The sequence below is a fragment of the Tigriopus californicus genome, chromosome 10, assembly GCF_007210705.1.
Source record: "Tigriopus californicus strain San Diego chromosome 10, Tcal_SD_v2.1, whole genome shotgun sequence".
NCBI lineage: Eukaryota > Metazoa > Arthropoda > Copepoda > Harpacticoida > Harpacticidae > Tigriopus > Tigriopus californicus.
Window position 1 is genome coordinate 3,942,314 of NC_081449.1, and position 13,464 is coordinate 3,955,777.

The window sequence follows — 13,464 nt, forward strand, 5'->3', positions numbered from 1 at the left end:
GATTTGCAAGACATGTCTGTTGTCAACTCCATCTGGCTGCCAAGGACTCGATTACCAAGACGCGAAGAATTTTGTGGCGAAGAATTTCTGGTCTCTGAAAACGGTTTGTTCCATCGATATGGCAAAAATAGTGGGTACAAGTTTTACGATATGACCTCTATGATTGGGAACGATATGAACGTCCCCAAGCCCCATTTGGCTAATGTGATCTCGATCGCCGAACTTGACATCTTTCTATCCAAAGACTTGTTTCCGACACCCAATGGGTACACGCGTTGTCAAAATCGTCACTATGGTGTGACTTCACCTCTGAGTATTGAAATGTGCCCTTGTGAAATTTTCGCGGACAGTGATATGGATTTGCAAATGTTAGAGGAAGGAATGCAGAACTTGGAACACCAAATTGAACAAGAAATCTTGGACTCGACTGATGAAGAGGGAGAGCCGGATGATGAGCAATCCGAAGGTGGGCATGTAAGAGCTCAATCTGGAGACTATTCTGATGAAAATCAACCTCCAAGTCGGCCTGAAGACCAATCTGAAGAAGATCAATCTGATGACGAGTCGTCAAAGGAAGATCAGATTGCAGAAGAGCCTCCGCACGAAAATCCGGCTCTGCCAGAGGCTCAGGATAACGAAATGCCTATAGCTGATCATCTAGTTCAACCACACGAGTTGCAATTAAATTTACTTCACAATATGCAAAATGAATTGTTAGATGAAGGAATGGATGACCAAGATGTTCTATTTGCACACATGGCGTATCAAGCGCCCCCAAACGAGGATATGTTACCCCAACAACCTAATGACTATAATCCACAAGAACATGTATCACATCCAGCTATACCCGTTGAAAATCCACCCATTCAAGCACCCTTGGATGATGATATAACAATGCAGCATGAAGATCAACCGCACGGAAATCTTCCACTTCAAGATCTGCACGTGCAAGGAGCTTCCCAAGCCAGTGCCTTGAATTTTGACCCTCCAGAAATGGGAGGAGCCGAGGGTGGGGCGTTTCGTCTAGATGTTGTCAGTTCTGAATCGGAATGGAGCTTCGGCACCAGGTCTTGTTCCTCATCGACCACACGTTCCCAAGATCATGAAGATCCTCAGCCGGGACCCAGTTCCATGAGCGTATTTGGGTTCAGAGGGCATTGTCCACAGTATTCTGCGGGAGAAATGGGTCTAATTCCCTCTTCGGATGAAGAGTTGCCCGATTCGTCTGATGATGAGTAGCTGCCATGATAATGATGAGATGGATGACAGTAGGAACACCTTGATGTCTGCTAAAGGCAAAAAAGCTTCCAAAGCCACCTGTTTGGCTTGAATCAAATCCCAACTTTTCCTCATTTAAACTACATTTTCACTAATGTAAAATACAATGTAATTTTGCTGTTCTCAAATGGGGAAAGTTTCAAGGATTAGAAATAAAGTTGATGTCTAATTGTGCCACAGGAAAGCATTTGATTTGTCATTTTTCGGTTCTAGCCTGAAAGAAGTTTTCTTTGTCGTAACAGAGTTGAAGTTTTTTAGTTATTCCGGTTGATGAAGCTACGGATGAGGTTATTGCATATCGGTTTTTGTGGAAGTTTGAACCTAGGACATTTGGGAAGAAAAATTGTTCCTAGTTAAAGCTGCATCGCAACCATACTGGTAATGAAGTTTAAATCCAACAAAGATAGACACACATTCATTCAACCTACCAAAACAAAGATTCAAAATTCATCAACTGGATATTGAGGGTGACTGTTGGCGTTCGAAGATGAATTTTTTATCGAACTTTTCACCAATGAACTTCAAGTCATTTCAGAGGGTGAAAAAATCTTGCCGAATGTGGTACAGAAGGAAAAATCATAATAAAGATAGACAACGTTGAACATATTGGAGAGAGCTTTGAGCTTCCAGCGCCATTCTCCTCAAATTTCCCACTAATGGTCTCCTGGGACTTCTCGTCTTGTTTCAAGATCATTCCGACATCCGTCACCCTTTCCGTCATCGTTTTGAGAGTTGTCTTGATTTGAACAGAAGTTTCTGCTAATGCAATCTCCGCCATGCTCCAATCTCCTGAGCTCTGACAAGTTCGCTGAATTGACATATTACTGCCATTTTTATACAGCCACACTTCGTTGACATTGTAAATGGGTTTTGAGCCTGGAATTTACAATCGATTACCAATATAATCCTTTGATCCGTGACTTGGCAAAATAGAAACCTGAACACTTTTACTCTTACTTGACAGGGGTATTTCACCGAGAGATAATCCGGGGTTCGGGCATTTGCTGATCGGACTTTGACACACGACTGTGCCAGAAATTCGGCATTTCACTGCGTTCCATTTCCAACCTAAAGCGGAATCAATAACCACACAAAGATCCGCCGAAGGTTCTTGGATTCCCCAATCATAAAACTGAAGGGCGTTGTTAGTTCTTTATGAAGAGATAATAACATGCATCAGTGAGATGTGATTTTGTTTTCAATGTAATTAATGAATATTTTTCAATGCTCACTGTAAATTCCAGAACCAATTGGAAACATTGTCGGTTCGTTTAGCACCAAGCCAAATCATTTGTCTTTTAGTTGCTAACTTGGCTTTCATTTTGTCTTTGATCCAGTCGTAGAACCTCGGGTTCTCATTTGTTAGCAACTGTAAGCCCAACGCGGAACAATAGTTCTGTGCTTGAATTTGGTCCATACGATCCTGGAGAAGCAAATTCAATCCTAGCGGAGTTGTTATTGGGATAAACACACAATTTACCTTTTGGTTTTCATGATAACATTCGCCGAACTTCGTGAACACATTTTGTGTCTTTCCTTTTCCACACAAATATTTATTGGAGGTTGCGTGAGAATCGACGAGAATTTGAACGTCGCAAAGGACAATAGGAATTTTGGAGTTCACCGAAGCCAACGATAGATATCGTCCCTGTCCTTGGCAAGAATCGACTACAACCATACCATTGATCTTTTCAATAAGCCTTGTTTGATCCAACCAATCACACAAAGGGTTGTTCCAATGAATCGACTCATTTCCAAATCGAATTTCCATATTAGAAACCAACGGCTCATCGTCGGCTAAGCTGAACCGAAATTGTAGAATGGTAAGGTCATCCCGATCCATATCCAAGACGATCCATGGAAAATTACCCACCGTCTTGGCACATTGATACCCTTGAAATGTCAAATTCCTGTTGAGTGTGGGCTTTTTTAAGAATGCCTTGGTAAGATTGTTGTACCCTTATGTTCCGATCCATTGACAAAGTCAACCGCTTTTTGGCCCGTGGTTCCTTCCGAGAGTGAGACCGTAATCTGTTCATGTTCAGTCAGATCCAGGGCGCAAATGGGCGCCACTATTTCTTTTTCATTGTTCCAAGATCCATTTAGACATCGATACTCAGCTTGACCCAGGAGGAAATAGTGCTCATGACAAGTATATCGAACCAACACGTTGTGGTCCGCGTTCCGAAGAATGGTGGCTGTTCCTCCAGTTGGAACGGGAGGATGTATGTCAGGGCAGTCTTTGGAACCGAAACCAATTTCTAAATGGAACACAATCCACGTCATTAGGGGAATGGTCCTCATTCCGAAGGACACACCCCTTTATGGGTAAGAATGCAATCTCATGGCGATTAAATTTACAACAATGAGGTCGGTGAAAGCCCACCAGGGAACAAGGTCTACCTGATAGGTTGGGAGAGGGTTAGCAAAAGCGTTTTTATTTCCCATTTTGATATGACAATACAACAATGTAATGAACCTCTGAGCGACGTTTCACCAAGTACCACAAGCCGAGTTCTGACTGGATGGCCCTTCAATACATCGATTTGATTCTGGAAAGGTCAAGGTCGAAGTCCGGGAAGGCGAAGTATTCACTTTTTCACTATCCACATCTTCTTTTGAGTTTGAGACGGGATGCCTCAGATTTGGAGCACTTATGTGGTTACTCGTGGATGTTGATGGATCGTCTTTGCCCACACTAATGGCTACGTGATAAGGAGGCGGGTCATCGTAGGGTGGTGGGTGGTCCCCTCGGCCTAACGTTGAGGCTCGAGAGGACTGACTAGGGCGTGGCAGGGAATTGGTGTTGTTGAACATATTGGCTAGAGACGAATTTTGACGGTTCATGGTGAATATTCCTGAAACAAGAGGTTGGGGTTGGTTATGTCATAAATACTTTCAATATCGAACGAAGTGCAATCGAGATTTGAGCTCAGATATTGAATGTCAACTATTCCAGCAAGAAATATGAGCCAATAACTTCTGGATTGTCAACCATGTCCCGACCAACATGTGATTATGCATTGAACAACTGTTGCTCCACTCATTTGATGCACTTCATTTCGAGAACGGAGTTTTCCTGTTTCGAAGTAAATTGCTAAATACAAGGGTACAGGTTTTTTGGTGAGCCAATCCACGTTGCAAGGACGTTTTACCCACTAAAAAGCAACTCCATTCTTTTTATTTCAAAATTCGCTCCATGATAAGCTTCGGTAGTTTATGAAAGTGGGTTAAGTGTTGGTCGGGAGTGCGTATTTCGGTTGTATGCTCGGAATCTCTTCGGAATCAGAACGTAACCCAGGTGAAGATGTATGGTGGAAAATGTTTCAGCCCTGCGATTGCATGTTGACAACACAATGAACATTGTCTCCATTCTCCCAACAAATTCAGTTTAATTGGCCTGACCAATGTATGTCCAAAGGATGGTTGCCAATAATTGTTTTTCTTGCTATTATTAATTCTTAGACACACTCTGGCTCTACGCGAGCTCAATTTTGTCAAACTGATGCTATTGTCCTCAGCAACAATGATCCTTTGTTTAGTTTTAATCCTTGTGCTTCATTCAAGAATTTCGGAAGCCATATCTTAGAAATAACGAATTTAAAAAACACTCCTTGCTAGAAAACTGCCATGAAAGGGTCGTAATCCTATGGTGGTTAAAAGTTCATTTACCTGAAAGGATCTCAAGCGACGGATGGCGCGAATTTGGCCTCCCTGTGGTTTCCCTTCTCCCGATGACAATTTCCGAGGGTCGGGTAGTACTTCTTGTTGTTGTTGTTGCTGTTGTTGTTGCGGCACCTTGATTGGTTGAATGTGGAGATCTCTGGGTTGTTGAATGTCTGACTGACTTGACCATGTGTTTGAAGCACAGGTCGATTATTCGATGCATTGAAAGTACAACGAGCACCAAGACGAGAAAACTAATGCAGATCATCACCATGAGGAAATAAATGTCCTGATCCACACCGCTACCATTATTATCATTGTTGTTGTGATTGTCAATGCCACAATTGAGACACTCACTGGTGGCATTTGAGCAATTGGCACAGTTCAAATCCTCATCCAGATTCACGTTGATCAACAAAGGAGGCGGATCCGTGAAGGATGGGCCCACATCCGCCGGATCAAACAGATTGGTGAGAAACGTCTCTTTGGTCATGGTGAAGTTCAAGTCTGCAGTGTTCAACTTGCCCAAAAGATTCATGACCGGCTCAACTGCTCAACGAAACGACCATCACCTCATTTATCACATCAAGATATATCTGAGAATTCTAATTCTCTCCTCCACCACCTCAGCAATTTTTCTCTCTCTCCAAGTGATGAGGAGCTTTTTGCCCGTGTCTCGCTCTCACTCTCTCTCCACGGGATGAACGTGTGTTCGGACACCGGGTTTGCTGGCAACTGAACTTGAAGTTCGGATATCTGTAGTCCATCCACGGTGTTTGAGGAGGGGTGAGTTTTTCCCCTCCCATGATGACAAAGAAACATGCCTGAAACCATTGGATTCAGAGGGCTCCCAACGCCCCAATCCGTGCTGTGCAGCGGCTCGCTCGGTTCGTTCGCTCGGATTCTGGAGCGAACGAATGAACGGACGAACGGACGAACAACATCCGATCCAAAATGCAGGCTCTCCAACCGAGTGCAGAGTGTCGTACAAGAACAACTAGTGCTATGTTGGTCATAAGAGGTTCGAAGGAGCACACTTGAGGTTTGGACATCGAGGGGAGGGGCGTAATAACGTCGATTGGATGTGATAACACCGGAAATCAGTTGAATCATACACCTTGAGTGTGAGGAAAATTACACAATGTAGTAGATGATCTTTAGGGCAGATTTACATTCAAAGCAATTTGACGCCATTATTACCAAGATTACCTGGATACTCCACTCAAAAACAGCTTAAACGGGGTCCGAAATATTCTAACGCCATGTGAGGTTACCTTTCAGGGGATTTTTTCAACGATTCACAATGATTTAGTTGATGAACAATTTAACGATAAAAAAAGCCTATATTCAATTCAAGGTTATTATTCAACTCGCCCTGGAAAGCTAAAATGGTGTAGAGGTGGTAATGGAACAACATCGAATGTAAATGACCGTAGGAAACTACCTGGTCTTCTTGCCTCTCGAGATTTTTCCCGAAAGATAGATAGCCCCTCTTGCTCAACTTGAGTACATACACACAATAACTATCGTTCCATCGTTCCACACACGGATTTAACAGGCGCCGACTCTTCAAATTACACTACAACTGATCTCGTTCCTGTTCTATGGCCAAATTCGTCCACCTCAGTCCTACTCTCTACATGACTTTTACGAGGCACAATATTATGCCGCTCAGGCGACCATTTAGTGCCAATGTGTAGTTGTAGTAGTAGACGGACTCATGGACATAAGTGAAACGTGATCAATGTCATAAAATGGACACATTCGAATGTGTTTGGTCTTTTTGAGATTGTTATGAGAACGGGGATGTAATGATGGTGTTTCCAATTGGATGCTACCATGAGCAGATGTGTTTTTCTTCTGTTTGTATTATGACAGGGTCCTCCAAAACGAGGCTCCTTTGTCGAGGAGTAGGAGCTCATAAGGAATCACTTGAGCTGAAAAATATCAAAAATAAGCACCTTCCCCGAGGTGATGGTGGCATCCAGAAAGCTATCCAGAATGTGAGTGTGTGTGTGTGTGTGTGTGAAAGAGCGAGAGAGAGACGTCCACCAGTTGATTCAATTGAGAGTTTGAAGAACCACATGCGGTTAAACTTGCCTTGTTAGTTGTGCAGGCTTGGGGCCCAATCCATTTGGGTTTATTGTAGGATGGTCATTTTTTCGCAACCTTTGCCAATGATGTCATTCATAAGTTCGAACCTCAAGCTATACCCTGAAGCGAATGTAAAAAAAAAAGTTTCAACTAGATTCATCAACGCCTCGTTATCCTCTACTGCCTCTTCCATGTTCTTAAGAGCTTCTTCTGTGTCCGTATGTAAGAATGTTTTGGATGGCGCTTTTGGATCATTTCATAACCCGGCGAAACTGTTTGGTTATAGCCAAATATGGGTGAGAATGGAATTCGGTAATTCCCAAGATCTCGTTCATATTGAAAGTAGATGCCAACAGTAATGGGCACTTTCATTGAGACCCTTCGTACTCATGGGTGAGAAGAATGGGGCTGTTTTTGTTGACAAGGGAGGCTCCACTTTTGACGGATCGACTCCGTCTTTTTGCCGCGTTCAAATCTCCCAAATGACACTCTTTTTTTCGAACCGTTCATCTTTATGGATCCATACGATGGGCGGGGTTGAAGAACTGGCATGTAGTGCGTACACATGAACGCCTCCTCTATCATCGAGAGCGATTCTTATGGGCGAGTCCAGGTGCCTGGTTGGGCTCATTCATAAAACCTGAGCACTAATTTGCTAAACTCCAATGGTCAACGAAGCCACTTGCTCTTCTAAAGTAAGTGGACCGACCAACCAACCGACCGTTCATTCCCTAATTCAGTCGTCTGTCCATCCGTTCAAAACCAGACCGCCGGTTATACTACGTACGTGGTATACATACCATATATGCCTGGAATCGTTGGTTGGGCAGATTTTTCTGACATTTATCCGCATGAAATGGATGCCCATTTATTTAGGTATCGGCTTTTCGATGCGGACCATTGTTGGCAGGCTGAAATTACCAACTTTTACCCGAAATATACCAAGCAACCGACCTTTCAACCATCGGAGCGGAACCAATGAACTGGTTCAATGTGTTCGTTTATCCATCTTCAATGGGAAGCTAGCTTTTTGTCCGAAATTTCTGATGGGCTCATAAATCTTGAAAGAGCCCACTTTGGGTCTCAGATTGCACAAAACAGTCACACATGTGCGACGTGTGTGATGTGTGTGAATGCATGACCCTCCAGCTCTCAGGTCTCAAATCCTTCTGTCCATTGGAGGATAGGATTTTTCTGCTTAAATCAATGTGAGAAGAGTAGTGTCCGGATCCGATATTCTCGTTCACCCCATCTTACCAAGAACTGTGTCCTCCATCTTATCTCAGATCCCCGAGTAACTCATCGCACATCAAAATCAAAGATTACCATGACACCAAGATTCAAGGCCAACATAAGAAGGGAAAAAACAGGCTTTCATAACGGGTCGTGTGTCCATCCAGTCCATCCCTTCGTCCAATTGTAGTAAGCATTATAAATCCATGTGTCCTTAATCAGGATTCCTCTTTGACGGTGATATTGGCTTGCCGGGTGTAAAAATTCCCAACGCCTCCGAGAAACAACGCAGAAGTTCAAGTAAAGGAACCAGTTGTGGTGCAAGTGGGGTATACTACTCGTACTCGTATGTACAGTTCGTACCACACGTTCGAGCGACAACAGCACTTCGTATTCAAGCCATGGGCAGCTGAAAAAAAGTCATGGAAACGGAGGGATAAAGCGCTTTATCTTTTTTTCTTATGTTTCCAGCAACTCGGACCAATGCAGGCACAGAAGGGATCGTAGCGAGTACGTAGTAATACGATTATTTTCAGAACTCGAGCGATGGTGCTAAACCGGACCCTTTTTACGAGTTTGGAACCCTACGATTATCCTGGACAATTTGCCTCAAACGTCAGAGCAATCCTCATCGTTTCGTTTTCTTTCTTCTGCTTGAAACTTGGAAACTTGGGGAGCTCGCGGCCAAATTACGTGGTTCCTTTACCATAATCTGTCACTTCACCGAAACAAAACCCTTTGATTTGCAGATTTAATCTTCTGGAGAAGCTTGTTATACCAAGATTAGCAAAGTCCAAGGTATGTCATTTCAGGGCTTCGAGAATAATATCACGAAGGCAAAAGAAATCAAATGAAAAAAATGCATATCAATATGTTTGAATGGTGCCCCATCGATCCCTTTCATCTTGTAGCCTCCTCCAACACTAATGATCTTCTTTTTAATCATGCCTTTATTTAGTTAACAAGTACTTGCTATCTAGATTCATTTCCTTACCGGTAAATCATACACTTTCCACAATTGATATAACTGAACAAAGCAAAAAGGCAAACAAATGCCATTGAAATTGTGAGGAAAACATGCTTGGATTCAAATCTATTTACCTCATGCGGTTTAACCATTGCGTGATCAAGTAGAGAATCAATAGTGTGCCATTACTCCCCGGTGAATTCAAACTTAACAACCCTGGCATCTCATGCATTGTTGAAACGAGATATCAAAGCCACAGAAAAGAGGGAACCCGCCAATCTATTTTCTCTCCAGCTTTTGTTTCATGCATTCAAGGTTCAAGAGTTATTGACCAAAGGTTTTTGGCTTCCTGTAAGGTGTATATATATGGACGACCAACAAAAGCTTTTGTGAAGCAAAGTAGTGGCTCCAGCGAATCCTCAGACGTGGCTGCCTCAATTTCGTCGTGAGATGATGTTGCCGGTATAGTCTTTATTGAAACAGCTGCTTCATGATCTCACCAGTCATTGTCTCTGCTATCCTCTCTTTCACATACGTACGTACACACATAAATCGTCTTGGTGGATAAAATCGAGGGCAAAAACATTTCCCTTGTTGTTCATCTCAGTTCATCAGTTCCTTTTGGCGGTACTAATCATTTCAAACGACAACGTTGCTGTTGCTGTTGTTATTGTTGCTCGGGTTGTTTTAAGAAGGGAACCCGACTTTCATCTAAAATACTTACATAAATGCATTAGCTTGCCTTCGTGGATTTGAAAATCAGTCACGAAAAAAAAGTTATCAGAGTTTCTTGCATTGCATCCATTAATTTATTGGTAGGATATCATTTGATTGTGATGACATATATGAAATATCATTTTCCAGTTTTGTGAGGCTTGATTTTATATTCCAAAGTTTCATGGAGCCACTACACCGGATTTGTTTCAGATCTATAGGTGAATGATATTTTTCACGATTCTTCTCAAAAACCCTTGTCCATGAACATGATATATGGGCATATGGAACGTGGATTTCATGAAAGCATTGCTATGTACTTTTAGAAGTGGGATAAAGTACCTTCACAGGTGATGCAAGAAGACTCCGTGCAAATCACGTTGACTCATATTCATCAAAGTGCTGCATTCCACTGGGAGGGATATCCATTTCCCAATGACCGGGAAAAAGTCTCCTTGCCCCCAGTGAGAATCGAACTCACGACCCCTAGTTTACGAGACTAGTGCTCTGCCTCTGAGCTATACGGGCTGATCGAGGATGCTTGGGAAAGAAATAATTATTTAAATATTTGTTAAGAAATGATTTTCTAGACTCAAATGGGGATGAGGCATCAAAAACCTGAAAACGTCCGTTTTCTGTCTCCAGAGTGAAGGTGGCCAATGTTTTGAAATTTCCGTGGCCTGTTGTGTATAATGATCGCCCTCGAGATATGTTTTGAAAGCTCAATCGATGCTCAAAGCTTGATGGGCCCCCAATTTCGACAACAGTTTTGTTTTTCAAAACCAAACTAATTACTTTGAGTGCTTCTGAGCTTCCCTACCAATAAAGTAGCACGTTCAACTCATGGGAAATGGCCAAAATGCGGTCATTACCAATGATTACATGAGTTTTGCTTCTCGCGTCGTTTCCCGAATGAACTAAGCAATTCTGTTTGATAACGCATAACCGAAAAACTTCGTGTGCTATGAACAGTTAAAACATCGAGCAACCATTATCACTTTCAGCTTTTTTTATGTCATCTGGAGGTATACTGTCCAATTCACACGTGCACCTTGAAACCATGTTCTCATTCATGGGAATTCGCCCAGCGAGGAAACCGAATAAAGCATGGCCGTCATCGCAACTTCCGTTGATCATTTTCCGATCACCCTGCATTTCGTACACGGCGTATTTACAGGGTGACCCATGGAAATGCTCTGTCAGTGCCTAATAGGAAGAACCAGCTTTAAAAAATAAGACACCCAGTCAAGGAGGAAGCTTGGTTTGGGCATGCCTGAGCATCGGAATAGTGGGAATTTTCATTCGCTTCTCTTGGCACACTTCAAAAGAAAGAAGGAAGCAAGCCAATTGCTTTCATATCGTTCTCTGATTGCTGTTTCAGAAACCATTTCTAGCCAACCAAACGACGGAACCAGCCAGACAAGTGAGCTCAATTTATTACCGTGTCATTGAGATAAGCCAATTCTCAGCCACCTGAGGTATAGAGCCAAGGCAACCTCTCCAGTACGTCGTTCACCTAAATAGCTTACTCCCTCAAAAATGGAGTCATTTTTACCCCTAAAAACCTGATCTCTTTGTTCGGTCCCGAGCTGCCCTCTGCCTGATTTGACCAGTTTTTCTTGTGGTGCCCCACGAGTGACCCGATGTTTTTAAGGGGACATGAAACCGCATATGGACTGCTCACTCCCCCTTTCAAATCTTTCATATCTTAATCATTTAATCACATTTGTTATGCTATGCAACACATGAACAATGTACCGATAGTATATGTATTGTCCCACTTTTTAGCATAATTTGTACTACTTGTTGATGAACACTTATTCGAGAGTCTCCCCTCGAAAATAAGCCATGTTTCCGGTCCATAAACTGAGAAGTTCTTCGTGGTAGCGCAAAAGGAGGCCTGAGGTTGTCGTCGATGGTCTATTGTGACGAACGGAGCAAGTCTGCTGGTCGGTGGTTGGGTTTAGTTTAGGGGTCGAATGAGCCCAGCAACATTTGACAATGGTCGGAGCTTCTTCGTCTACTGCTTCATCTAGGTTCCCTTGATGGCTTCAAGTTGTGTTATTTGGCCCACTTCCTCTCCCTGAATGAACTCTAACGTTGTTGAATCAGGGAGGTAATTCCGCCCTAGGGGTTGGTTGTTTTAGGTGGAGAATAAACCAGGATGATTACCACTATGATTCTATTTTCAAATGAGATTTCTCCTCTTTTTGCTTTGTTTCGAGTTCGTTCAGTTCACATAACAATCAAGAAAGGAAACCCCTTCAGAGACAGACAACTAGAGCAGACCGACTGACAAGTGGGTGGGGTGGATGATCAGAATCGATTAAAGGTTTGTGGTGTGTTCTTCAAGGCGATGTTCTCTCGCCCCTCTCGACTACTATTTTCTACGTGGTCCAGTTGCACGTGATGGGAGGGATGAGCACTGATCATTTGCATATTTAAATTGGAAACCGCACAATTTCTGATGTGTCTTTGTCTCGGTTCCAGATGAGTTGACCACTAAAGATTTCACTTTGATTTGCCGAAGAACAAAGGCATTGTGAAGGGAACCAGTCAAATGGACTATCTTGGTTCGAGGCATGGAAAAAGTTGCGGGTATTGGCCAAATAGGTTAGGGATGGGTAATCAATATTTTCTTGCTCCCTGCGAGAGAAGAGAGGTCTCAAAATAATGAAGTAGGCCGGCTATTCGAAACTTCTTAACGTCCGAAGTGCCAAATCTTTGTTTCATTGCTCTTTTCCAAACGAAGAGAGACTACGTAAATTTTTGGCTTCAGTTTTGAATCGCTTGGGCCAAAGGTTTACTTCTCGCAAAAATAGATCCCGGCATTGTCTCCTACACATTACAAGATCAGTGTGCCAGGTGATACCTTGGGCTAGATAAATACTAGATCTAATTCAAGTGATCGTAAGAAAAGAAACTTGCCAGCCACTTTCAGAGGGTGTTGTTGAGACCAAAGTTGTCAGGTTGATTTTTGGTACCATTCTACGGATAGTAATCATTCGTACAGGAAACGCATACCATCTTCAAATAATTGAACGAAATGAAGATGCATGGTGGGAATACATGGTGCCGTGGGTAACGAGGTTTCCTACCATAAAGGAGGACCTCGGTTCGATGCTCGTCTCATACCTTTCTCCAGACGCTTTCTAAGTCAACCAACCTTCACGGGGAATCATTCTGATTTCAAACTTTATTACTGTCTATCAGGCACTGAGACGATTTGCTTCTTTGGCAAGGTCACTCAATTCTCCGACCCATAGCATTCGGCCCAAATATTGAGGACCTAAATCAGTTGTCGACTTTGGCTTCAAAAAGGTTAATTTACTCTTTAATGGTCATTGAAGAACTGACTAATAGAGAGAAGAGAAGAGCAGAAGTCTGATATTTCATAGGATGTTTTAGGTACCATCTACGTGTTAAAAGATTTTCTCCCGTTAGGAATCCGTAATCTAGATGAGATCAAACCAAGATCACTACCAATTTACTATTCTCTTCATGGCAACTTG

The 13,464-nt window shown here is 42.8% G+C and overlaps 2 protein-coding genes and 1 non-coding gene across 3 annotated transcripts; all 3 read right to left on the reverse strand.

The window, feature by feature from the left end:
• Window positions 1-1,677: 1,677 nt before the first annotated feature.
• On the reverse strand, window positions 1,678-3,660 carry LOC131888849 (uncharacterized). Its single transcript, XM_059237792.1, has 5 exons — window positions 3,237-3,660; window positions 2,759-3,171; window positions 2,511-2,701; window positions 2,236-2,429; window positions 1,678-2,154 (listed from the first exon to the last, which is right to left on the reverse strand). Exons 1-5 carry the CDS (start codon window positions 3,580-3,582, stop codon window positions 1,805-1,807), a joined length of 1,494 nt encoding a protein of 497 aa, XP_059093775.1. The 5' UTR covers window positions 3,583-3,660; the 3' UTR covers window positions 1,678-1,804.
• A 40-nt stretch (window positions 3,661-3,700) lies between these two features.
• Window positions 3,701-5,848, reverse strand: LOC131888852 (uncharacterized). Its single transcript, XM_059237796.1, has 2 exons — window positions 4,951-5,848; window positions 3,701-4,136 (listed from the first exon to the last, which is right to left on the reverse strand). The coding sequence occupies exons 1-2, from the start codon at window positions 5,480-5,482 to the stop codon at window positions 3,772-3,774; spliced, it is 897 nt and encodes a 298-aa protein (XP_059093779.1). The 5' UTR covers window positions 5,483-5,848; the 3' UTR covers window positions 3,701-3,771.
• A 4,560-nt stretch (window positions 5,849-10,408) lies between these two features.
• On the reverse strand, window positions 10,409-10,480 carry Trnat-cgu (transfer RNA threonine (anticodon CGU)). Its single transcript has one exon. It is a non-coding gene; the product is annotated as a tRNA-Thr (tRNA).
• Window positions 10,481-13,464: the final 2,984 nt, after the last annotated feature.